The 26186-nt window shown below is 43.3% G+C and overlaps 2 protein-coding genes across 2 annotated transcripts in view; both read right to left on the bottom strand.

Moving 5' to 3' along the window:
• Window positions 1–22018, bottom strand: part of crppa (CDP-L-ribitol pyrophosphorylase A) — a 41736-nt gene extending 19718 nt beyond the window's left edge. Inside the window, exons 1-8 of the mRNA XM_079165152.1 lie at window positions 21668–22018; window positions 19201–19504; window positions 15882–16031; window positions 11368–11472; window positions 10085–10130; window positions 7998–8095; window positions 4040–4117; window positions 3753–3845 (exon numbers count right to left, since the gene is read on the bottom strand). Of these exons, the coding sequence (XP_079021278.1) occupies window positions 3753–3845; window positions 4040–4117; window positions 7998–8095; window positions 10085–10130; window positions 11368–11472; window positions 15882–16031; window positions 19201–19504; window positions 21668–21921 (1128 nt within the window). The 5' untranslated portion in view covers window positions 21922–22018. The remainder of the gene's footprint in view (window positions 1–3752; window positions 3846–4039; window positions 4118–7997; window positions 8096–10084; window positions 10131–11367; window positions 11473–15881; window positions 16032–19200; window positions 19505–21667) is intronic.
• Window positions 22019–23437: 1419 nt separating this feature from the next.
• On the bottom strand, window positions 23438–25728 carry sostdc1a (sclerostin domain containing 1a; the record flags this gene model as incomplete). The annotated part of the gene is made up of 2 exons (XM_079164060.1): window positions 23438–23878; window positions 25521–25728. The coding sequence occupies 2 exons, from the start codon at window positions 25726–25728 to the stop codon at window positions 23439–23441; spliced, it is 648 nt and encodes a 215-aa protein (XP_079020186.1). The 3' UTR covers window position 23438.
• Window positions 25729–26186: the final 458 nt, after the last annotated feature.

The following is a 26186-nucleotide window of genomic DNA, read 5'->3' on the forward strand; positions in this document are numbered from 1 at the left end:
AGAAGAAAAGTGTCTGCTACATAATAGAAAACACATCAATCACAGATGTATGATACCGAACAACACGAGGCATAAGGTGCTTATGTCAACAACATGGGTCTCTTTGTTTAAATCCAATGCTGAAGGCCATCGCACCTCATTTCCACAGACGGTTTGAAACAGTGACCTCCATCAACCAGTCTGCTTCTCTGCCCTCCAGGCTGTCCTACTACACTTCAAACTCAATTACCATTGATCGCTTCCATGTGATCAAAGCTGCGATAAATAACGCGGGTACGTGTGCAATCTTACAACAGCCGCCTGCACAAACAAAGGCAAGAAGCACACGTCGGTGCCGAACTAAGCCCAATCACTTACAACCGTGAAACTCAGGGGCTGCTTCTCGTTTCCCGTAGTCACAACTTTCCAGACAGTTCACACACATTCTAACGTGACCATGAAATCAGGTTATACAGGGAGGGAAACGTAGCGTCTGTGTGATCTGTATGGTAATGGTTTGTTTTCCTTTAAATGCTCTTTGTCTTAAACTTTACAGACAGAGTAGCTTTTGCAGTAGTCCCGCTATAAACCATCATCTCCGTGTTGTTTCTCATTCGACTGAAAATTGTTTCCACCAATTACGAATACAAAAAACACATTATGTGATGTCATTTGCTGTTTTTTAAAATCTAAATGTGTGTTTATTTTCTTTGTTGTTGGTCTCCAAACAGATCATGGCCTTGTCCAGCAGCTGCATGATGATACATAACCGACCAGAATGCAATTATAACCAGATCAATATATTCATGGCTCCGATTATAACTGGTGGGCCTGTCAAAGTAAGGTAAATAAACGACTTAACCGTATGCTACATATTATTAGCTAGCCTACACACAAATCATGGCAGCGATTAAGCTAGAGAGGCTGTAAAGTTTCACTCACCAACACTGCAGCTCTCTGTCTGCTTCTTTTACACCTTCACGTGGATTATTTCTTACCAACGATAACGGTTTTATGTCCAAATGAATATAGGACATGTCAACAGAGATATTGCTGGCAAACGTCAGCTAAACAAACTGAAAAATGCTAACTTAGTTCATCGCAACACTGGAATAGAAGGTCCAGATTTATGACATTAAGAAATTTGCCAATTGGCGCCATTGCTTGACAATAATAGAAAGAGCTGGATTACATTAGTCCCACTGAATCTTATTAATTATCATTCACAGTTTAATGGTTGGTAGTCCAGGAGGGCTAACGTTAGCCAACTCGATAATAGCTAAAGATAATGTGTCCTGTTATTGGCAGGAGGTTACAGTTTATCTGCCTCTGTAAATGTTGACTTTAATACCTGTACTTGCACAATTAGAAATGGTGTCACAATGACGTGATGACCCTTTCTTTCTTTAAATATATATTCCTTATTGCCGTGTACGTCAATGACATCAGCCTACAGGGAGTCAACATGGACCCAATTCTGTTGAAACGGTCTGTAGAACAGAAACATGTTGACAGTGGGAGCTGTGGGAACTCTGACATGCTTTTTTAGGGAGTCGATCCCACTAAAACCCAGCTTCAGTCTGTGTGATTACGTGTGTGTGTGTGTGTGTGTGTGTGTGTGTGTGTGTGTGTGTGTGTGTGTGTGTGTGTGTGTGTGTGTGTTCCAATCTTTATTGAAAACTTGGTACAACCAATAGGAGAGTGAAGTAATGCTGCGTGACATTTGCAGTGATTGAGACTTGTTTGTGGTAGAAATCGGCCCTCTGTAGGTTTATTTCTTTCTTATAACCTGTCATTGTTTTGTTACCTGCTCTCTGTGTTAGTGGAAGAGGAACATTTTCTAAATTAAAAGAGGGTTTAGAGGCCTTTCTACAAATGTTGAAATGTTTCTTGGATCAGATTTGATCAGTTTGTTTTCGGGTTTTCTCCCTGGGAGCTCTTAGGTCAGTGTTACTCTGCTAGAGGGGGATGTCAGTGAATGGTAAGCGAGGCCGAGCGGCGCTCTCCTTGGAGGTGTACGGTTTTCAAACAGCTACGTAGCTCATCGGGACACATGAGGCGGACTACAGGTGACGTTTTTACAAGCGCAAAAAAAAAAAAGACAAAGATTGACTGTGTAGTTCATGTACCTCGAAGAAACTCAATCCGTCCTCCGCCAGATGTCTGCATTCAACAACGCTCAAAGAAAAGTTCATGCAAAGTGTGGGAAACGACAGTAAGACGTGTTCCACTTCCACAGACACAGTTGCTCTTTATACACTTACTGAAGGTCTGGAAACCTGATGCAGGCCGTTAATAACAACGTATACTTATAGTTTATGGAATAATATTCTCTCATAACTTGTAGAAATAATAAACCTGTAAGAAGTTATTCTTCCTGAAATAGAAACAGAGCTATTATCTCTTATAGCTGTTTAGTAAATATTGTGGAATAATCTAAGATGGAAAAAAAAACGTTTCCATATTCTATTATTATTTATATGTTTAAAAGGAATATAAACTATAAATATACAATATTACAAGAAAAAAAACAGTCTTAATAAATAAGACGTTCACAGAAAATGTAAAGTACAAGAGAAATGAAGTCAACGGGGAAGTGCCAAAAGCTGCAGTTAATCATTTTATTATTTTAGGCCGAATTGGTTGCTTTGAGTGACGGACTGCTAGTTCTCTTCTCTGCTGCGTCACCCGGGCCACCTTATCTCCACATACGATCCACCTCTTTGCACGTTTTTGGAGACTGTCTTCACTGCCAAGTTTTTGAGCAACCCCCCTTTGAGCTTCACAACAGCTCTTTAGAAACCTACGACGACGTCACAGAGACTATACGTCCATATTCAGAAAAGTCTGTGGGTCAGAAAATCGCATCCAGGATGACTGTGAAGACGGAATGTGTTGCATATATATCGATGATAGACTCAAGCAAAACAGCCATTTAACAAAAAGAAAAGTCAGAAAAGAACACAGAAAGCTTTTCGCTCATCTACGTTCCTTTTCAAGTGAAGAATGAAAGTATTAAGTAAGATTTATATCGATGATTTTGTTCTGGTGTCATTTCGACAAGTCCTGCAGTAATGAAACCTGTTGTACGGTGACTAACAGCGTTATTGGGACTCTAGCGTACAAAACACTAATCAAGGCAGTGGTTTAATCGACTAATGCTGTGTGACATTTGCACTTATTACATTATTTTGGTTAAAACACACATTACCGACTGAAGACTTTCTAGGTTCCGTTTTCCTCATTACCAAGTTTTATCTCGGCACCGGTCCAAATTTAAGAAGTTGAGATCGGCTTTTACGCATTCAAGTCTTCTCCCTGTAACTTTGCATGCCGGAGTAGCTGGGCCGATAGCTCCTGTAACTCATCATCTATGCATTTGTTCTTCTTCACTGGTTTACAAATCTGTCCTTCAGACAACAAGGACTGCAGTCCAGAGAGTGTAGGATACGTGTGGAATCTCAGGTGGCTTTTGGTGGCAGCGACGGTCCGTCAGTCAGCGCGTCACTTTGGTCCAGACTGAAATAATTCAACTACTGGATGAATTGCCATGAAATTGATGGCATTCTACTGACTTTGGTGAAGCCTTGACCTTTCATCTAGAGCCACCATGAGGTTCATTTTTGTGGTTTTGAGTGAAACCAACAACATTTTGGATGAATTAGCCATGAAACTTGTTACAAGTATTCATGTCTCAGCCTCGCAGAGCCTCCAGCGAGTCTGAGAAGTCTTTGCTGCACAGCCGTGGCTGCAGTATTCGGGTCTGAACTCACCCAAATGACGACCAGCGGGTGGAGAAGAGCCCGATTCGCTGCCTCCAAACCCGTCAGCATCGCTTCCACGTCAGACAGGAAAGAACGATTGACCTGGAGGCCGAGGAAATCAAAAACTAGATAAGAACTTTTGGAGCAAAAATGATATTTTTCTCCGTGATGACCAACAAGATTAAAACGTATGCTAGAAGCTTTTAGTCTCGACCCTCCTTTAGTCAGAGCAGATGAATATTTACACTGACATGTTTTCATTTCTAAGAAAAGCGGAGCTTAAAATGGGAACTTACAGAAAGCTGGATGAAGTTCCACTCCTTTAACAGACACCTGGCGTTTTCTCCCATCAGATCTGGGATGACATCCAGCTCCTGTGAGACGGAGATAGCCTGACGTTAAATATGCAGCTGACATTCTGCTTGTTGCAAAATCCTGAATGATAAGCAAGAGCTGCAGCACCGCTGTGTCCTAATGCTTCTGATGTCGAGTGACAGATTGACTTCAGCGCACAAAAGGTCAAGAGGCTTCTGGTTTTTCTTTCAGACACTTCTTCAATCATTTAGTGTGAGAGCACACCCACCTGCTTTCCTGCCATGACAGATTTTATGATTGTAAACTGACATAAATCCAAACACATTTAGGGAGTACGCAGCCGAGTGGCCAACTTCCATCGACTGTAATCAGAAGCTTATTAGAACAAAATGGAGGACATTACGCAAAATAAACAGTTTCTGGGCTCCGTCATACTTCTGAACTAGCAGGAAAATCCTGTCGCACGCAAAAAGCCGGGGACAGCGATCAGACACGAGCCAACTCGCATTTCACGACGCTGCAAATTGAGTCAAAGGCCGACGTGTGGCCAAGAATCGTAAAAGCTTTTTTAGCACAAAGATCCAGCACATTTGGGTCCTGATCTTTCCACTCGTCTTCGACCGTGGCACACGAGAGACAATATGAGGCAACCGGAGAGGACGGCGCGTCCACCATGTCTGTTTAACATTCATCTTTGTTGTTGTGCCTCTAATTACAGCCTGGTCTTACAATTTCACACACGCAGGAAATAAACATCCAGGCTGAGTTTGGCACATGGAGATACAGTTGTTGTACCCGTTAAAATAACAGGAAAGCCATCGGAAATTTGAAATAGTTATGGGAAACATATGTCGGAGGGTTAATTGGTCCTGAAAGATACCTGCCCATGGCTTCGGGAGGGGGGGGGGGGGGTCATTTCAGTTAGAAATGTAGATTTGCGGGGGTTTAAAAAAAAAAGTTGTCATGATCTAAACCAGGTTGGGCATGAAATCCCAGAATCGGAATGTTTATTTAAATTTCAGCATGGCCTGGAGAGTCAAGAAGCCACGGACGCTCAGCGACCAAACCACTGGGAGGACGCAAGGAAAACAAAGAGCTCAGCACAGCACTGAGCTACACTTTAAACTAGTGTCTAATTTAAAACAATGTGGTGTTTAAACTAAAAAATATCTCATTTACATATACTTAAAGTTGTTGTATTTGGGTATTTTGGCTGCTTTTGGCAGTGGAATGTGGCTGTAGCAAAAAAAACTGCCATAGTATCACCTTATAAAGTTGTTATGGCAAACGTGTTAGAAACAGTGGCTTATCTACACATCCAGTAATAGCGCGGCAACAATAGCATTTAGTTTAAAGTCGTGTTTCTGGCCAGCAGAGAAATTAAAGCCCAATATTCACACATGGCAAAAGTCATGGTTGCACTGGAGGAAAAAGTCAGCGGATCAGTAAAATTGGGAAGACTACATCGTCTGAGTTCCATGAATGTCTGCAGAAAGTCTCATCTCAATGCATCCAAACGTTGTTGAGATATTTCAGTCTCAACCAAAGAAGAAGGAAGAGACCGAAGGACAGACGAGCATCGCCATCTTTAGAGCTACGCTGCTGGAGAAAGCAGAGAAAGATTTATTCCATAGGAGTGAAAGGAAATGACACAAATCATGCGTCAGATTCAAACTTATGTGGAAATGATAACGGCATCATGATGGAAACTAACAGCAGCTACAGGCACAGTTGATGAACAATGCCTTTAACCCCCAACTGTCCAGTGAAGGCACTTAAAAAGATAAAAGGGTTGAAAGGGAGTTCATGTGTGAACGTGTGTAATCCTCCTGTAATGTGGGATTTTCAGGAGATAACTTGACGGATTCATTTTTTGTACGTTTTTACATCAACTAACAACTTTTCCCTTTTTCTCTGTAAGCCTGGATTTAAAACTACATCCAATGGATCTCTCAGATAACATCCTGCTGAGAGAATCCCATAATCATATTCCTTCTGTGTGTGTGTGTGTCTCTCTCTCTCTCACACACACTTATCCCTATATTAGATTCACGTAATGGCACTGGGACAAAGGTAATTCTTCATCTTCCACTTCTTCCACTCTCCTTTCATCTCCCCCCTCTATTCTTCCTCCCTCCCAAACTCCCCGAAAAAATGATGTATCTGATTCCGATAACACGCGCACCGGAAAAGAACACACATCACCGGCCACCTGAGCGCAGACGGGAACGGCTCCAATCAGCCGATCCAAAGAGAGGCCGACGCCGACACCAATCCGTCTCTGGGGGCCCCGGTCCACCACCGGACAGCCAGATCCGCACGACTTGGAGCGAGTTTAAAGGAGGATGGACTGTTGGGATCATGCTGGAAACATGGAAACGTGTAATGTGGCGTGCACGGCCTCCACCCTGCCACTGTCAACACACCAACACACGGGGAATTTATATCCACATCAGGATGATCCGGGGAACACGTTCCTACAAATGAAGCCATGTGTGGACGATTTGTCTGCTCTGGGGATGAGTAATATGTGATGGGGACAAAAAAAAAAAAGAAACGCCTGTAGGATATGATCCAATACAAAAGATATGTAACATTTTGTGAAGCTTGTATTTTATTTCTTTTCAGAATTTAAATCACAGGTTCTGTAACCATGAAATAAACTAGAATTACCGCCTTACAGTTGTATTCCTCCGGCAACCAGTTGTGCAATCACTTCATCATCATTTTATCATATTAGATATTTGTCTTGACATCAAGTCTAAAATAAATATGACTTGTTCATATATAGATATACATATATATGTTATTTTCAGCTAAGATAAACTACTCAAATAACAGAAGGGAGTACACATTAAGAGAAAGGACAATCATCTTTAAAATAGAGCCATCTGAGAGCGGTGCAAGTAAACGATCCCAGCTGGGAACAGAGCTTCACTTTCAGCTTCCGGCTGAGCGATTACATCGACGCGCCTCTAAAAGAGAGGACAGAACTGTGGAAAGCATTCATAATATTAGACCTGAATGAGCTCTTCCCTACAACGTGGACCCCTTCATACAGCCGAACACCTTTGCTGTAGGGTTCATCTTACAGCTCATACATCGACCGCCGTAGCTCGTCAGCAGCGGAGGATCCTCACTGTCTTGTTCTAAACACAGCTTTGAATTATTTCTGAAGAACCCGTCCTGTGCACAACAACTACCGCATGTCCGTCCGTCGTGGGAGAGCGATCCGACGAAAGGTTGCTTGAGTTGAGTGGTTACGTGGGCTTGCTCGAGGGAAACCCAACAGTTGTTGAGGTAAGAACACTTCACATGTGGTCTGTGTGCCGTCTGACTGAATATCTCAGACTGTCACTCGCACCGTTTTGCATATGGATGCTGTTTTCCATCGTCTATTAGGAACCATTTTGCAAACTGAACGGAGGATGTTTGCAACATGGGGACTTTGATGTGCCCAAAGAAAATTAGATTTAAAGTGAAAAGGGAGGGATGTGAACCGTGGTGGGAAGTGGGATCCTGTCAAGACTGAGCAGAGGTGGAGGGAGGATGAGGAGGAGGTAAGAACTCATCACTAAACACTCCATTAATCAGGCTGACTCCCACGGCACAGAGAATATGACTGCCATCTGCTCTCCTGCATGCAGGGGAGTGAGAGGTGGAGGTCGGGGGATGGAGGGTGAAAACGAGGAGGAGGAGGAGGGAAAGTTGCAGAGCGTGGACGCCACAGACAGGCTCCATTAGAGGGTCTGACCGCAGATGGCAAGTCTCACCGCCGAGGGCCACCCACGCGGAGCTCACGTTGAGTTTGTTGGGGGATCGGAGGTACAGGGACGGTGAGATAGAGGAAAATAAAAGTGCCAAAGTCACGGGGATCTTCAGTAACGCCGCCATGGACGTAACCGGCACTTTAAATATCCGAGAGTGACACACTCTTACCGTGCCGAGAGCTCCGACAGCCTTCTGGAGGGCATCAGCCAGCGTGGCAGCGCGTGCAGATCCACCTGTGATAACACAGGCCGACCGCGATAGAGCGTCTGCAAGACAAACACGTGTGACTGAGAAAATTCCTTTATCGACATGTCAGAGCGTTCATGTGCATGAACGCAAGCAGGCAGTTTGGTTTCCTTCAGTAAAGGTCCTTCAGATAAGCTTTACACAAATAATGAATTGTGAACATCACAACCAGGCTAGAAAAACAGACACTGTAAAAAGGTTTGTGGGGAAACAATTATTTCACATGTAAAAGAGAATATTCTGAGGTTGAGTGTTTGTCGGTTTCCTACCAACCGATGTCGTCTTTCAGTAGCTTCTCATATTTAACATATATAATAAATATCACAACATATGATCAGAGTGATGGTGCACAGCAGTGACCTGCTTTAAGTCACTTGTCCTATACGTGTTTGGGTTGATTATTCACAGCCATGGAGTGCTAATCTTCGCAAATGAACACCACTAATGTTCGGCTATAAAGCGAACAACACCACGGTCGCATGACTTTACGTCACCCGCGCTGAGCTAAAGGCTGACTGCTGTTCAGCTCGATGGCGTCTCATTTAGCCACTTGTTAAAAACCGCCTTCGTTAAGACGCGTAAAAAGCTTCAAAATTCACGAGAGGGGTATTTACCGACGTATTTCATGTGGTAGAACAAAACGTTAAAATCTCTTAACGCTTGTGTTAACCACAGACCTAATTTCAGGCACGTAACCAAAAACTTCGAGACACAGGAAGTGCAAAACTGCTGACTCATTTCCGGGATTTAGGACTCATTCCTGCAGCGCTCTGTGGAGAATAGATCAGAGGCCAGTGTCGCTAGAAATGACAGAAATGTTTGAATGTAACAGCCCTTTAGGTTTAGGCTTTGACGCCACCAGTTGTACCTGTCGTCTATCATTTTGGCACGTTGCTCGGCTCTAAATTACCCATGAGCCTCGGTCGCCACTGCCATGAAGAAGAAGCCAGTCGGGGGCAAGAATCAGAGTGATTCAAAGAGATTTGTTGTTTAATTTGGGAACAAAACACATTGCCATAGTTGCTGAATTCATCCTGAAGTAACCCAAAATCTGGAAGTAAATTGATTTAAGATGCAGGTTGTGTTTCCAGATTGATGTTTCATGCTGGAATGCACCAGTTTATCTACCTTTAAAGTTTCAACGAACGCAGGCGTGTACCTTCAATATTTATCAATGAATGACAAATAACTGTCAGGTAACATCGTCTATGGGAAATATGAATGGGACTTTTGCTTCTCCTCCTACTTTCGCAACTGTGGTTCATGGTCTTAAAACGAAGGCTTAGAACATGAGTTTATAGTTTAAGTAGAGTTTTGAGAACGTTGAGTTCAGATGGCCAACTTGTGCTTTGTGAAACAACATCGACAGCTGCAAGAACCTGAGGACCTCCAGGACGGCCGCCTCACTTAAAAAGGCATCTGTTGAGAAAGTGGCTCATGGGTGTTCACACAAACACACACACACTTCTAACCAGGATACAAACACACACACACACACACATACTGAAACACACGACAGTTTCTCAAACTGACAGATGTAAGAACTTTCTTCCACACTCACACACACACACACAATGAATTCATTCACATCAGAGGCTCTGGGAATAATCACTGTGCACCTCATGTCATCATCAAACAGGTAACTGTTGGTCCAGGTGCTGGCGGGGGGTGAAATACGGGACTGTGTTTATTTCCACGTCTCTGATTGTGATAGTAGCCCTTGTCCTGACTTGCTGTGCGCGGAGCTGAACAATGCCACGAAGAATGTATCCCTCTCGGTACAGCGAGGGGTGATTTTGGGTCATTGTATTCAACAGAAAGAGACAAACACTCTCTCACTGCTCATTTCTGACCATTTAACCTGCCTGAGAAGACCTACTGCAGAGACGCTTTCATGTATACACGTCTACATGGATTCATCATGTGTGTATGGAGCATAAGAAGATGAAACACTATAAACCGTACAGGCAAATGATGACGATGGAAAATGCACAAAGAAGGTAACTCACCTTTGATGATGGACTCTGCAGCAGCCAAATCCCGTTTGTAGGTCACCTGGAGAACAAAATATCTTGAGTTTAAACATGTTCATCTATGGAGGTGTCTGGCGAGGCAGATAGTTTGGATTTTATGTGCCAAGATTTTGAGATACGTGCCTCTGAAAAATAACTTCCCGAGCAAACACACCGAAGATGGATGGAATATTATTTGGGTTCTTCAAAGCACTGAAAAAGTGACTCTAAATGAATAGTTTGGTGTGACGAGAGGATGAATAGGAAAAGGAAAATAAATGTATTTCTTTGAACTTTTCTCTCATCTTTGCTTTTTCTTGAGAAACACTGTAAAGTTTTTTTCCTCTTCAAACCTCTAAAAATGTAAATGAAAGAATCTAACAACATGATCCCACTGCAAGACCTTTATCGGGCGACCAGGAAGCATTTCAGAAACTCAGGAACAGTTTCGACAGAAAGGGTCTAAACTAAGTTCCTCCTGTCTGGGTTACTGCTTTCAAAAAGGTCCATTCTCTGGTTTGGTTCCAGCAGACAACTATCCAAGCTAGGTTTGCAGTGCACAAAGAACAAAACATGACATGTTCTTGTTTTTAATCGGTTATCGGACTAGTTGCTCAGAAGCAGCAACGCTGACGTTTAGTTCCAGATTCTGTTCCTGTGGCTCCATAGAGCCGATCTTTAGTTCTTTAATTGAGCTTCTCTTGACTCATAGACACCAAACCTGCGCCGTGAGGTCACGACTTGGTATTTATCGCAAGCGAAAGGTTGGGAAGCACCACTCTGTGTTTACCAGAGTAACCGGGGGAATTGTTTCTGGGAAAGACAAGTTGTTCTGCAAATGTTATTCAAAATGTACTCAAACGTCTCCGATGCTTTGAGAACCACAAACAACATTATGTCCATTATACTGGAGAGAAGGCAGAAATCTCAGAGCCTCAGCACACAAAACCAAAACCATCTTCACGGCTTGATAACACTGAGTCTAACAAGAAAAAGATGTCTTTGTGTAATTTGGGCAAAGTGACTGTTTAAGCCCGAAAGCTACATGATCTGACGGAGGGTTAAATTCAGAACATTTACATTGAGACTAATTTCTACATGCTAATCCTGGACGCCACATTCGATATCTTAGCGCTCCCTCTTCTGCCAGCGGCGCTCACTTTCAATCCGTGAGCTTTGTTTGTGCCCATATGATAAATCAGCAGCGGGCACACAGCTGTGGGAGCCAAAATGTCACCAAATCCCCAAACCCCAAAACCCGGGGCCCCTGGCGAGCTCACCTTCCACAGTGTTGGCGGCCCCTGGATGAGCTTGGCTTTGGTGCCACAGTACTGCAGAGCCAGATGGAGACACTCGGTGCCAAACTCAAAGTCTGACTCACTGCACTGCAGAGAGGGGGGGGGGGGGGGATGACAACGGAGAGGAGCGGCTGTTGACAACAATTTATTTCCATCGAACACGAACTGAGGTGCAGCGTGTTGTTCCACTGCAGCGTTACCCGGTTACACATACGAACACTGATACACATCTGTACACATACTTGGCCACTTTAGATTTTTCTGTTAATTAACTGGCCAGCCCATCACATAAACGTCATTAAAAAAGGCCAAATGTAGCTGATTATCAACACGGCTAATAGTCTTCAGTCATGTTAGCGGCTCTGCAACATCTGTGTTTTGAGCTAAATGCTGACATCAGCGACTAACATGCGTCATCACAATGACAATGCTAACATGCTGATGTTTAGTTTTAGTCCAGCGTGTTATCATTCTAATATGTTGCTAATTGCTTCTGACAAAAGTACAGCTGAGAGTGATGTGAGTGTAAGTCATTTTGACCTGAAATGGGACGAGAGGAAAAGTTAGCGGATCACAAAGGTTCTAACAGTTCACCCTGAGGAGACCATGGAGATCCATCCAACAGTTGGCGAGTTATTCGCTCAAACCCAAAAGTGAAGCTAGAGGCAAAGCCAGTGGATCGCCAAAGTCGGTAGGATTCATCCACTGAGGATCATGAATATCTGCACAAAATTCCATGACAATGCATCAGACAGTTGTTGAGATGCTTCAGTTTGAAAGTCAGACTGACAGAAAGCCATGCCGCTAACATTCCTACTTCTTTCTAGAAATGAAGAACAAAACCAAAGCTGAATTCTTAGAATAGGGGTTAAAGTTTAAAATGTATGGTTTATGTCCCGTATAGTATAGTATAGTACTTTAATTTGATCAGAAAAGCAGAAACGCATACAACTGCAATGTGACATTTTTTGTTCCGGTACTTTACTTTGTCTTGTTTTTCAAGTCACAGTTCCCGAGGCTCATCAGTAGGTAAGAACGTTTGGTTCTTGTATATTTCAGTGGACGGAAACGATACCAATGCAAATTTCCTGCTTGTATGAATTCTGAAAAGCTGCTTTAATAAATATGTTATATAAATACTTGTTATATAAAAACACGGGTGACTGTGGCTGCAAACGCAACAAAAGGGAGTCAGGTGAGAGCTGTCCTAATCAGCTGGATGTCACTTCTGAGAGGAAAAAATGAATACTAAAGGTATGAAAAATCTTCAGGGCTGTTCTCAATAAAATAAGTTCTTAGTCCACGAATACTAGTAGGAGTAAGTTTCTCCACAAAGACAAAAGCACCACTTTAAATATTGTGCTCAGAAGTTTCCTGGAAATAAGTCATTCAGCATGAAAAGGAAGAATAACTAATCGACTAAAGAAATCTTAGTCGACTTCGACCAAAACGACGAAGAGGGGGCAGAACAAAAAGTCTTTTTGTGAGCCAGGATGAACTAAAAGGTCTAATTGAACGAATCACAAGTATTTTCAGGTGAGGGCAAATCTGGATGTGAATGTTGAGGCTGGAGTCCCAAATCCAATTGTAAAAGCTGAGCACATTAATGTGTTCACTTTGTTTGGCTGTTTACAATATCCCAAAGGAAAGTTAAATGAAATTCGGATTTAATTGGGGGTTTTCCGGCCTAGAGGAAATAAAAACTAGAAATGGAAAGTTGTGTGTGTAAGGTTGGGTTATTAAACCACAATTCTTTATGAGTAGTAGTACCGACCAAAATCCGTAGCAACAAAAACACTGAGGATTAACTGCTGGTGAGATTTTTAGTCTTGTTTAATTATTCGGTTTAACAAGTTCCTGCTCTAAACATGTTACCTATTTCAATAACAAATTCACTTAAAGCTGAATTAATTGATTTTTTTTTAAGCCACTCGAGGAATAAAACCTAAAAAACAACAACACAACATTGACATATTATCACCTCATAATGGTTTTTATGTTGAACGCGTTAGCAAACACTCACTTTCCAAACTCTGCTTCAGCCCTCATGAACTCCTGAGGAGTGTATCTGCTCAATGCACTTAGCTACGCTCCTCATAAAGTATAAATACTTATCTTAATTAAAGATCAGTTCCAACCCTTTGTTGTAGCATTGAGCATTTTATTTGTGCTTTGACTCACAGCTGTGGGAAAGCTCACACCGTGTCGATCACATGGAAGTTTGGATTGAGGCGACGAGCTCGTTTGGTTTGTAAAATACAGTCCGGACTACAAAGACACGTCCATGCTACCTGAGATTATACCTGGGTAATACTTTATCAAGCTATAAAAAGGAGAGGGGGGTCTTTCATTCCGTGGACCCTGGAACAGCAGTAATACGCTCTCAGGTCTTGAGGTAATCCAACCTCTCCCGGTACAAAAGCTTCCACTGGGGACTGGATAAAGTGTCCGCCCACTCTTTGTCTTTTCAACACACACTTCTTCTACCCTCAATGGACGTCAAGCCACCAACGCGCAAATGTCCTACAGTCCTAACCTGACACTTTCCCTATCTTTTGAAAGGTTGAAGAGGAGGAGAGATGGGGGGGGACACTCTCTCAAGCATCCCCCCCACCACCACCACCAAAACCTTCTCTTTTCTCCAGCGACCTCCCCGGTTCGTCTGCCTCGACACCGCAGCATAAGTGTGAGCTCATTTTCTGAAAAGGCCAGCGCCAAAGCCAACAGGGCTCTCAGAGCAATCTGAAGATCCAATACGTGCCAGCAGTAAAAATAACTGCGGACAAATGTGGCTCCAATTGGAGGCATACTTCAGCTCTTAGCTCAAAGGTTTGCTGCGTCCTTCAATAAAAGAAAGTGCCGATCGGTACCACCTAATGGAGTCAAGGATGAAATAGCAAAATAAATAAGGTCGAACTTCTGCAATTCAGATTTCACATTAAGTCGGTTTGCATTAGAAACGTCTGCCAAGTCTTTACGTCAGCGGGAAAATTCTTTCCATTTTTCAGGTACACCTATTAAAACGCGCTCAACTGCAAAGGCTATTAACTCCACCCTAAATGTGCCATGTAATTTCAGCGCTCTCTCTCTCTCTCTCTCTCTCTCTCTCTCTCCATTTTCCAACGGAGCCTTTGTTCACATTTGTTCCACAGACTAATCTGCCGCTGTGTGGCAGAATATATTAACGTTTCTTTCCCAGACGCAGCGCAGGCCAAGTGAAAATGATAGCGCTCGCGCCACAAGCTCCAACAGAGTGGAACCCTGCAGGTTCTGGCACATCAGGCTGAACAATGGATGACTGTAAAAGGCCAGTTATGATGTATGAGCACCATAAAGCCCTTTGTCATCTAAGTGGTGTAATTTTTAGAGCATAAATCTCAACCTGACTGTCATTTTCTAAGATGTGAGAGACCCTTTTTTTTGTGCAATTCACACGCATGCAGGACTTGATCTGTCCATCCTCTGATTTCCACTAATATACTGTAGCTGTTGTAGAAATCAACTCTGGAAAACTCCTGGAGTTCTGCTCGACCTCTTCAGTGCTGCGCTCATCCTTTTCATCCAAGGTGCCTGGGTGGTTGTTCTCCATGATGATGATGATAATGAAGTTGTCGTAGTTCAGCACATCAAAACAAAGATAAACGGATTCCCAGCACCGTAAATCCCTCACAGTAGCTTTGCTGCTCATTAGTCTGTGTCGGTTTGGCTGACCTTTAAAACTGGATGTTGGGAATAGTCAGAAGGACAGATTGTCAAGCTCAGAGTAGTCCTGCACTGAAATAATTAAGTTTCAAACAACCCGGAGAAATACGTACTTTTAATAACGGCCTGTTCTAGCGGTGCATCGGATCATAACACTCACGGTTCAGATCGGATCACGGATCAGACTCACGGATCGGATCAGCAGAAAAGGAAAACAAAAGGAGCAACTATAACTTTTAGAGATCGCTGATCACGCTTTTTGCCGGCGATGCTAATTGCCGATCATAGATGATCCATATTATGACTTTTTTATCCCGTCTCAATTTCTTTTTGATTTTTAACTATAAATTGTAACCAGATCAAGAATATTGGTCTTTACAATATCAGAAAAACTAATTGAGCAAACACTAACACACAAACAAGGTTCTTCTTCACCCGACTTCAGTGCATTTTGGTTTAGCCCGTCTGCTCTACAGTTTAGAACTCTTCTACTCTGGACAGCAGCCGCTCCATTCAGGAAAGTTTCTCAGAGGGTTGACATCTCCACAAAAGTGAAGCCAAAAACGTTTCCATGGCTCCCAGGTGGGGGCACTTGATTCGATACGCAGCTGACTTTTCTATGGCAGCGGAAGCATTTTAAACGTCAGTATCGTAGTCGACTATGTTCCTTTTCAATCGTGGGACGCCGTAATCATGATCATCCTGTGTTTCTTGTCTTTCTTTATTACGTACGCACTGACTGTTGTCAACAAACACTTTAGTGTTTAAGGTAAGTTAAAAGAAACGGACTCTACCCGCTGATAGGCTTGATAGATGACATCGTATGTGAATCCCTGAGGCATCTCGCTGGCTCGGTACTTGGCTCGCTCCAGAGAGTGATCCAGGAAGCCCTCTGATGTGGTGGCTATCACCGTCGACACGAGAGGGCGGATAGCTCCGGCTGCCTGGGCAGAGAAAGAGTTGTTAGTGTTTGTTTTGATTGCAATGATAGAGAGATGTTTTACCCGTAGAAGAGCTCTGTTAAGGGTTACACATTTGTGTCAAAGCTGCTCTCAAAAAGAATCAAAACATAACAACCTGTGACATCACTGACCGAATGAATAATGATTTTAGCGTTACTCAAACAATATTTAGCTATCTTGGACCTTGGGGGTGTGAAACATACAGTTTGAAGTCGTCACAATATTCTTAATAAAGTCTGACAGTAAACGAACTTTGTCAAAAAAATTGAATTACATCAAAAATTGTAATTAGCTCGTTTTACAAGCAGATGTAAAAATATAGAGAAGAATCAAAATAAGACAGATTAAATGCCTGAACAAGGATTAGTATTAAACACCGTAACTGAGCAGACATAGAGTCACACTGGACAGCATGAAATGAGGTGAAGCTGCATTGAATTCTTATTCTTATGAGGACACGAGTTGACAGTACAGGGAGAGGAAAACCCAGGTGCGTTCTGAAATCAGTCTGACATGGAGAGTCAGTCCTCCACGGGAGAAATTCTCAGTCGACTAACACTCGTACCATTCTGTTGATTTAATCTCGTGTGTTCAAAAAGACAAAACGACTAATTAAATCTTAGTGGACGAAGACCAAAACGATCAATGAGTAGATTAACTGACGAAGAGTCAAAACCACTTTAAACACTAATGTTACAAGTTAATGGAGACACTTTTCCTTTTGGATGTCTATTGTAGATTAAAATAATCAAAATGTTAACATAAAATGTCAAATTTGCCGTGTTTGTTTGGAAGACTAAAGCAAGATTAACAACTGTTATCGCAACATAATAACGAAACATGAATAAGGATCACGAGATGCTGTGGAAAGCTGGACAGAACTAATAAACGGACTTTCAGTTCAGATTTTCTTTCTCAAATAATCTTGATATCTGTGTGCAGCCATAACTACACATTTCAAAGAGAGAACATTTCCCTGATCATACTTCCAGACCGCAGCCACATTACAGAGCAACATGAATCTATCTTAACCAGCTGGAGCACGCACTGCTTGTACTTCTTGGAAATCAAAAATAATCACAGCTTCTGAGATAATATTTGACTATAGCATGATCGGAGGCAGTTGCCAGGAGCCGCCGGTCAGAGGAAAAAGCGAACATGTGTTCCACGTGTTACAGCATGCTGTTGAAATCAGAAATAATTCTGCAGCTTATTCGGCGGAGACGGGCTCTCCGCCACGAGCGTGGACACCGGCAAGATAACGAAGACCAGGCCGCCTGCTGTGAAGGGTTGTATCGCGGAGCTCTTGCTTTCTCTCCGAGCGGCCTGCGTGCGGCAGAGTGTCGGCCATGAATCACTGCGAGACTAAACCGCGAGCGTGTCCGTCGCAGCGGCCTCTGACTTCAGACCAAATGTTTTCCATCTATCACCGAACGTATAAACGCTTCCACCGGGGAGCGATGGAGCTGTCAATCTAAAGAAAACAAAAAAGGACGGAGAGACCTTAAAGGTGTGATCACAAGAACTGTTTGTCCTCTTTGGTTCCGAGCCCGACTGGAAAACTTTGACTTTGTTTGTTGTATTTTTATTTATTTTTTAGATTTTGTTTATGTTCGCACCGCACGGTGACAAATGAAGCCCAGCGACGCACAAACGAAAGCGCTGCGTCGCGTTGGGGTAAGCCGTCATCCCACCAGGTGAAAGGCTTGATTCCTGCCACTGCAGCTCACCGTGACGGATGTGTTTACACTTTAGAAAAATGAAGTATGAGCTACGGTCGAGATTTAATTACTTGCACGGAGCTTTCCAAGCATGAGGAACTACTGGCATTCTGGGGTCTGTTTCCTCTATGTGAAGACGGATTAGGATCGACTAGACGCATCCTGCCTTCATGTGCAAATGGAAACACTGAGAGTGCATCGAGGTTACACGTCTTCACGACATATTCACAAACGAGCGTTGGAGATAAGTTTAATTATGAGAATTCACTGATATTCACTGAGCTTTGAACGCTTCCTCACGGCAGAATTTGAATGTTAGCAGTGAGCTAAAGGCCTCCAGATATCTGCAAGGTTTAACATCAGAGACCTGAGCTTCTAATGAGCATGTGTTATAAGTCTGAACTAACGATTATTAAATCATAGATTAATCTGTTATTTTATTTAATCAAGCAATCATTTTGACTCGGATGCCCAAAGATATTGACATACGCTTATTTTCCCGGGATTTACTGATCTGTTTTGTCTTATATAGAGCGATATATACTAACGATTCATTATTTGGTTCATAAAACGTCTAAAAATAGTGAAACATGTACATCCCAGTTTCCCAAGGTGATGTTTTCAAATGTCTAAGTTACCAACGGTCTAAAACCCAAACATACTCCGTTTAATATGATGTAAGACTAGAGCTGCAACGATTAGTCCATTAATCAATTACTCGATTGACACAAAAAACATCAGAAATCTACTAATTTGAAAGTCATTTTTCGAGAAACTTTGGCCAAACATTTGATGGTTTTAGCTCCTTAAATTTACTGATTTCACTCGTCTTTCATTATAGTGAAGGGGGGGGGGGGGGGGGGGGGGGCTTCAGGGCTCCGTGAGTCGAGCACGTCGTCTGAATGACTCCGTAGCTCATTGACTTCAGGTGGACGGAGCCCGCTAACGCTACATGGATGCTGAGTTACAACCAAACCCTGGATACCCGACAGGTTCAACTTGTGTTGCTGCGTGCTAACTTATTACCTTACCGCCTGCAAAATACCGACACTGATTAAATCAATTTTTTACTTTATAACCACAGTGGTTACGTCAAGAAAGCAACTAATACGCCAAATTAGAAATGAATACATCCGCTAAGTGTTTCGCAGATGTTTCTGACAGCGAGTAGCCAGACTTGGGTGTTTTCTTTCCCCAGAGAACCAGACTGTATTTCACTCGTGTTTGTGATTAGCATCGATTGGGTGTGTGAGGCTACTATGTCATGGCAGGTGTATTACTGAGTGAAGTGGGTACATTTGTTTGTACGAGCGGCAATACTACAGTCCAAAGATTCAGCCCGTTCTGAACAGGCTCTGCACCAGTAAGACATAAATGAAGCAAATCTAACAAAAACAAGTTTTGGTTGAAATAGCGTTTATCATACTGACCCCGTGCTCCATGGCAGCCGTGGCTATCAAGGACAGAAAGTCCTCGTCCACAAAAGGCCGCACGGCGTCGTGGATGATGACCACCTTCGGCCTGCCCGCCGCCGGCCTCACCTCCTCCTCCTCCTCCTCTTCCTCTTCCTCTTCCTCCCCCAGAGCCAGGACTCCGTTACATATCGACCTGTGACGAGTCGAGCCGCCTGGCACCGCTCGAACCTTCCTGTGCTGGAAGCGCTGCACGATGTCCGTCATCAGCTCCATGTTTTCTTTGGCTACGACGACCGCGATGCTCTGGATCCACGACACCCTGCGAGAACGCACATTCAGCTCAGCGACGTCAGTTTCAGTGAGGTGAGAAGTCACGAGTAACCGGGGACGAAAGGCAGAACCCAGCACCCCACCCAGAGCTCCTTACATTTAGGAAGCAGGGCTGCAACTAATCTATTGATTATTTTCTGCGGCTTTAATGTGGAGAACGTTGAAAAATGCTTGTTTAAAGTTCCCAAAGCCAAAAGGTGACGTCTTCAGAATGCTGCCAACCAACCGTCCAAACCGAAATAAATTGTAATTAAGAGACATAGAACAGAGATGCAATTCAAATAGTGAAAAACAACCAGTTGTGGTTTTGCTAGCTGGTTCTCCCTATTTCTGGTTTTATGCTAAGCTAAGCTAACTCACTGCTAGCTTCTAGGATCTGCTAGCATCTGACTGAAACACTTAAGTTCAGGACAGACAGCGACGTCCTCCGACCTCGCCGTAATCACGCGGGGCCACACAGGCAGCGTCTCCGTCCTGCTCTCTGGTCCCAGGATGTTTCCACACTCGCTTCCTGACGACACGTAAACACTGACAACACGCGAAGAGGAGACACGTCCGATTATAAACACCGGTTGTTATTGTATTGTTGTAATGAGGGTCAGGCGGTGATCGCCACGCAGTTTAAACATCCATCTTCTCTTCACTGTTATGGAGCCTGAAATCTGTCCGTCCTCCAGTGGTGGAAGAGAGACTCTTATCCTCTGGCAACATGGAAATAGGATGAACTGGAGTCAAAATAAGTAAGTAAGTACTTTCAGAGGTACACCTAACAGTACACAGGTATTAGTATTAAAGGGTCGGTTCAGCCACATTACAACTAAACTACTTTCTCATTTACCTCTAGTCACATCTAGCCATGAAGATAGTTTGGTTTATTGTTGCCCTGGTTCTCTGTGTCCACTTGCAGTTGATTGATATAAATGTGTAAACTCATTTTGTTGGATGACATATTGTTCAATGAACAATATTATTGTAATTCTGAGACCGTTTCATGCCACTTAATGATAGTATAATAAAGCAAGTACACCCTTTAAAAAGGTGCCAAATACAAGACTGGGAATATTTCTATTGCCTCTCAACACGGCGACGGCTCAGCCGGCGGCTAGGAGCTAACGGTGCTAACAGCGCAAACTAAGGCAACAGTGCCAACAGTGTTTACTTGACTGTAAACAAACATACATGTAAACACAACGGGAAATGTCGAGGTCAGCAAATATGGTTGGAGTCGTGTCCACATATTGTACGATAAGTCATTATTGTGAGGGGCCTACATACCGTGGTAGCTACTATATTAATGTCACAGTGTGGACAATAGTGCAAATCAATGAGTGAGACTGATTTAAGGAAATATTGCATATTAATATGATTTGTGCATCAATACGTTTGTCGGGTATTTATTTCACTGGATCAGCCTAAAGGAGACATCAAGTGTATCTTGATACTCCACAGAAAACACACTAACTACTACTTATTCTGTGTTCTTTACATGTTTCAGAGTTAAAGCTTCATTATGCTTCGGACGTAGTGCATAACGGATCATTTTAACGGCATCTGGAACCTCCTCCTCCTCACATTTCAGATGTTTTGTAAAATGTTCAAAACTGTGCGGAGGTGAGAAAGAAGGCAGGCTTTTCAACATTGGTGACTTTTCATGTGCAAAAAATCACATCAGGAATAAAATTATGAATATATTTGAAAGTTGTTGTTTTTTTTAAGCAGCAAATTCTCACATTTGTGAAGCGGGAAACATATGTTTTTTGCATGATAAATGACTTAATTGCCAAATTAAGTTCTGCCAATCAGCTACAACACTGTATTGTTTGGCTAGTTTAATTCATAAGCTGATTCATTTATAAGGTCTTCATAGGTTTTGTGTGACTAATGTTAGTTTTTAGTGTAACTGAAGCTGTCAAATACTTGCAGAAGTAGAAAGTGGTGTGAAAAGAAAATACTCAAGTACAGTACAAGTACCTGTCATTTGTACTTAAGTACAGCGTTTGAGTTCATGTTACATTCCCAGCCTGCACAGACACACATCCTGACTGTTTCCCTCTCCTGCTGTCACTAACGTCTCACCTGGAAGTTACCTGGATATACACACAAAGAGAGTTTATGACATGTTAGTCTTATAGTATTTTTATAATTCTCCCACCTCTCGAAAGCCTGGATAGTGTAGCTTATGAGCGGCCGACCCAGAAACGAGCAGAACTGCTTCGGTGTCTGTAGTCCGGTTCTCTCTCCGGTGCCGCCGGCAGGAAGAACCACCGACACCGGGAAGTCCACGCTGCGTTCCGCCGGCTGGAGGGCGCTCTTCCCGGGCTCGCGTGTTGGGAAAATCCCTGGATGAGCGGCGGGCCTGCCCGGATCACAACTGTCGCTCTGCATGTCGGTGTGGTAAACCTCCATCCGGTGGCAGGTGAGGGGGGGTCACGGCAGGTATTTCTCAAACCTGTCCATCCCCAGCTGATGGGCGGGGTGGGAATGTAGCGGCAACGTGGATGGAGAGTTTGGGAAAACAGCACGTTCAAGCTAGAACCGTTGAATGGCGTTCTTCCGGTATATGCTTTCAAAATAAAAGAACCCAAGTCTAGGTTGTTTACTTTCACCATTGGTAACGCATTGAAGTACTTGTAAGTCTGTAACCTTAAGCAGACTGTTTTCAAATGTCTTAGTTATGAAAGTAAAGGTGTAGACTACGTTAAAAGTACTACCATAATTAAAATACAAATAGTAGTCCCCCAGTGTAAATTCAATTAAAGTCTCAAAATCGAAATACTTATGTACCAGGTCCTCACACTGTATTTCACTGACAACAGAAAATATGAATTTCTATATAATTCGGACTACCAGTAAATATATTAAGATCTGTACCAGACATGGTAGACAATTCCCTTGAAACTGTCAATAGTAGTGGAACTGATTGATTAAATAACACATTTACAACGATTGTAGAAGCAAATTAAACAAAACATAATTTGCTCTTGCATAATTTGACACTCAGATGTTTGTTTTTAAGATTAGTTTTTTTTTGTTTAGAATCAACTTTTATTTTAAAAGGTGAAAATATTTTATTTCCGGTTAAATTCAAGTGAATACTTGATGCATCTTTGGAGACGCATCGGCAGCTGCTACATGTCGCCACAGGTCTCGCGTGATTTCAGGTTCTCTGTCTTGTGCTTCAGAAAGTAGGTTGTGGTAGCACATCTCGCGAGAACACAAAACTATATCAGCCTTGGCATTGGAAAACTATTCCTGCAGTGAAAAGTCATACCAAAATGTTTTTGGAATGTTGTGTAATGTTATGTAGTCATTTGCACCCGGTAAAGTCTCCACTGACAACAATACATGTGATAAAAGGTGATATTTATTTCATATAAAGTTATTACAAGACTTGATTGATGACAAAGCTTTTTTCCAGATTTCGCCCACATGCTGACGCCACTCACCAACCAACATATCATATTATATGTTGCCACGGAAAATATATTACATCATACATCATAAATCTTACATAGTAAAATTTTATACACATGGGCCATACTTCAAAAAGGCAAGTAAGAATTTTGATATATGTACAAAGTATTTACAAAAAAAGATTGTTTGGCGTTTACTGGTGTTGGTGCCGAGACTGCAGATCTCCATCTGCGTATAAAATGAATATATAGGAACATATATGGCTGGGACAATGTGTGTTGGCTCGGGGCTCCAGAAGGTTTACAGCCCGGTTCTGTTCACACTATCTTTTAACCACAAAAGGCCTTAGCATGCCATCTGGAGTCCTCCATCATAGCGAGGAACCAGCTTCACCTAAATCAAGTCCCAGTCACTTTGAGAAGTTTAATCCACAAACTCTGGACCTCGAGTCTCTATATCACCGAGACAAAAACCTGCTGCAGGTGCATGTGGATTTTTCGCAGCGAGTCTCAGGGTTCGGTGTCGTGCCAGTTCTCGCTCAGCCGGTTCTTCCCCGGCCTCCTCTTGCTCTTGGACTTGTGCAGGAGCTGCGGCGGCGACAGAGCCGTCACCCCGAACTTGTTGCCCGACTCGTTGTGCTGCCTCGAGTACCTCTTGCACTTGCAGGAGGTGACCACGGTGATTTTGTACGTTCTGGCGCTGCCGTCCTGGCACTGCAGCTGGATGCGCTGGGTGCGGGTCTTGTCGTTGACGCACCGCCAGTCCTGGCCGCCGCCCCGGCGACCCCACAGCTTCCTGCCGTAGGCGCCGCCGATCCAGTTTTGGAGCATCTGAGCCGGGAGGCACTCGCCGGCGCACACCAGCTCCTTGATGGGGTTGATGCTGGTGCAGTGGCCGTCGGAGATGTACTTAGTGGACCTCAGCTCTCTGCATCCGATTTGGCCTCGCTCTGTGGAAAGACACAATCAGGATTGTGAGAATCTGGCAGCTGCACAGGATGGAAAACCATATGGGGATGGCAACTAACGGTTATTTTTTACTATAAAATGTCTGTGAATAGTGAAAAAGCCTGAAAAAACGTTCACCCTTTAAAAGTCTTGTTTTGTACGACCAACACTCCGAAACACCAAAAATATTCACCCAATAATCATGTACGAATTGAAATGCAGCTGAAACAAGAGAATGTTGACTTAAAAACACGACCAAAATCAGTATTTCCTCATTAGAAAGGTGCTGCTTCATTTCAGTTAATTGACTAATTGTTGCAGCTATGATGTTAGATTTAGTTTTGAGAGATTCCCATCAGAATGTCCTCTTCAGCACTAATTGAGACAACACACTTACACATCCTGACTTCATGGTGACGTTATAAAGGTAAACACATGATAATACATTATCACTGCTCAGCCCTCTACTCTGTACATTATGTTGGTTATGAGCCCAATTCGAAGCCTCTGGCAAGTCACAGGAACTCAGGGAAGCAGCTCAAAAGTGTTTTGACCTTTCTGCGTCGAAAAGCTGAGGACTCATCGCGTGAGAAAAGAGTACAACTTTGTATTTATATTGAGTGTGGCAGGGATTTAACAGCAGGATTACCTCTGTGCAGCAGCTATACGACTCTCTGTGTTATTCTGCTGCAGGCTCGCCCCCCCCCCCCCCCCCCCCCCCCCCCCCCACACTACTGTAACCTAAGCTCAGGTCCATTCATACTGCTCCATACAGCTCAGTGACAGTATGATGAATGAACCCCCCCCCCCCCCCCCTTCCTTCACAGCCGGCTGCTGGTATAGAGCTCAGAGCCAACAATCAGAGGCTTCCTGTTCCCCTTCTTTAAGCTGCAGCTACTCTACCTGCAGCCAGGTGTGTGTTACACTTAGTGACACTGACACTGGGAGTCTGCAGCAGAGATCTCATACCACACATCCCTTCTAACGTCACAGTGACTTATATGTTTTATCATTCTACAACTGCAGGGTTCTTGTGATACATGCCAACGTTTTGCCAATAGAATGATATTTTTGATGCGCTTTGATGAGGCATGTCGTCTGCAATCTCGTTTGAAGAACGTGTAAGTGATGGTGGCATGATGATGAGATTAAGTGACTGATTAAAGTGGTTTCTTATTTGGCTCTGTGAGATGGAAGACAAAAAACAGCTTCATCAAGAGCTGGTGTCTGCATGCATCCTTAAAATGAAGAAAATCAAATCAAGTTTTTTTTTTAATGGTGCAGCTTGCATTTTCTGTTAGTTCTGTTTTCTACATATGTTACTAATGCTGCTAGTTGATTAATAACTCAATGTAAGAGATTGGACTAGAATAATCTATGGCCAAACCAAGACAGTTTTCAGATATAACTGTTTAATGTCGTACAAATAACCTCAGATTAGAAATCACCAGAATTAAAAGGACAAAACAAATATCTTAATAAAGCACAGAAAGGTCACTGCAACTTCTTCTAAAGTACCACACACACACACACACACACACACACACACACACACAAACACACGTTCTGGTCTCCATACTAATATCATAGGAGCGTATGAGAACACCCGGTAAACGACAAAGCGGAGCATCCTCCGGTCCTCACCTCCTCTGTCGGCCGCTCCTCCGGCCGCTCCTCGCCCGCCGGTCCGCGCGCGGTTCAGGGTCACGTTGCTCTGAACCTCCGGCGGAACCGGCGCGCTCACGCGTGAGAACAGGAGCTCCGTGGCGTCGTTCCTGAAGGGTTGGCAACTCCTCAGGAGGACGCAGAGCACGAGCAGGGAGTGGCACGACTCGCACGCGCTCAGGTGCATGATCGGAGAGATGTAAGGTCCGACTGGAGGAGGACTGATGCTGGATGAAGAACATGCGAGACCCGGGGCTCTTTATACAGACGGCTCGCCTCGCGCTTTGGCAGCTACTCAGGTGCGTCTCTGTTGGGAGGCTGTGATTGGTCGCCATAAATGTACGCTCGTAAGATAACCCCGCCCACTGTTTTTATTGTGGAGGTTTATAATTTGATCATAGATTCATCATGATGATGATGATGATGATGATGATGGTGATGATGATGATGATGGGATTTCGTGCTTAAGTAATCAACACGTGTTTTTTATAAATTCCTGATATATTTATAAAATATCAGATTTTGTCTCAAATAAGATGTTACATATCTTGGACTGGTGTCCATCGTTGTCTCCCTCAACCAACCTTCATCAAGATGAATCAATATGAGATCAATATCTGACATTAAGAAACATAGAAAACAGGA

This window comes from Pholis gunnellus, assembly GCF_910591455.1.
Source record: "Pholis gunnellus genome assembly, chromosome: 8".
Classification (NCBI taxonomy): Eukaryota; Metazoa; Chordata; class Actinopteri; order Perciformes; family Pholidae; genus Pholis; species Pholis gunnellus.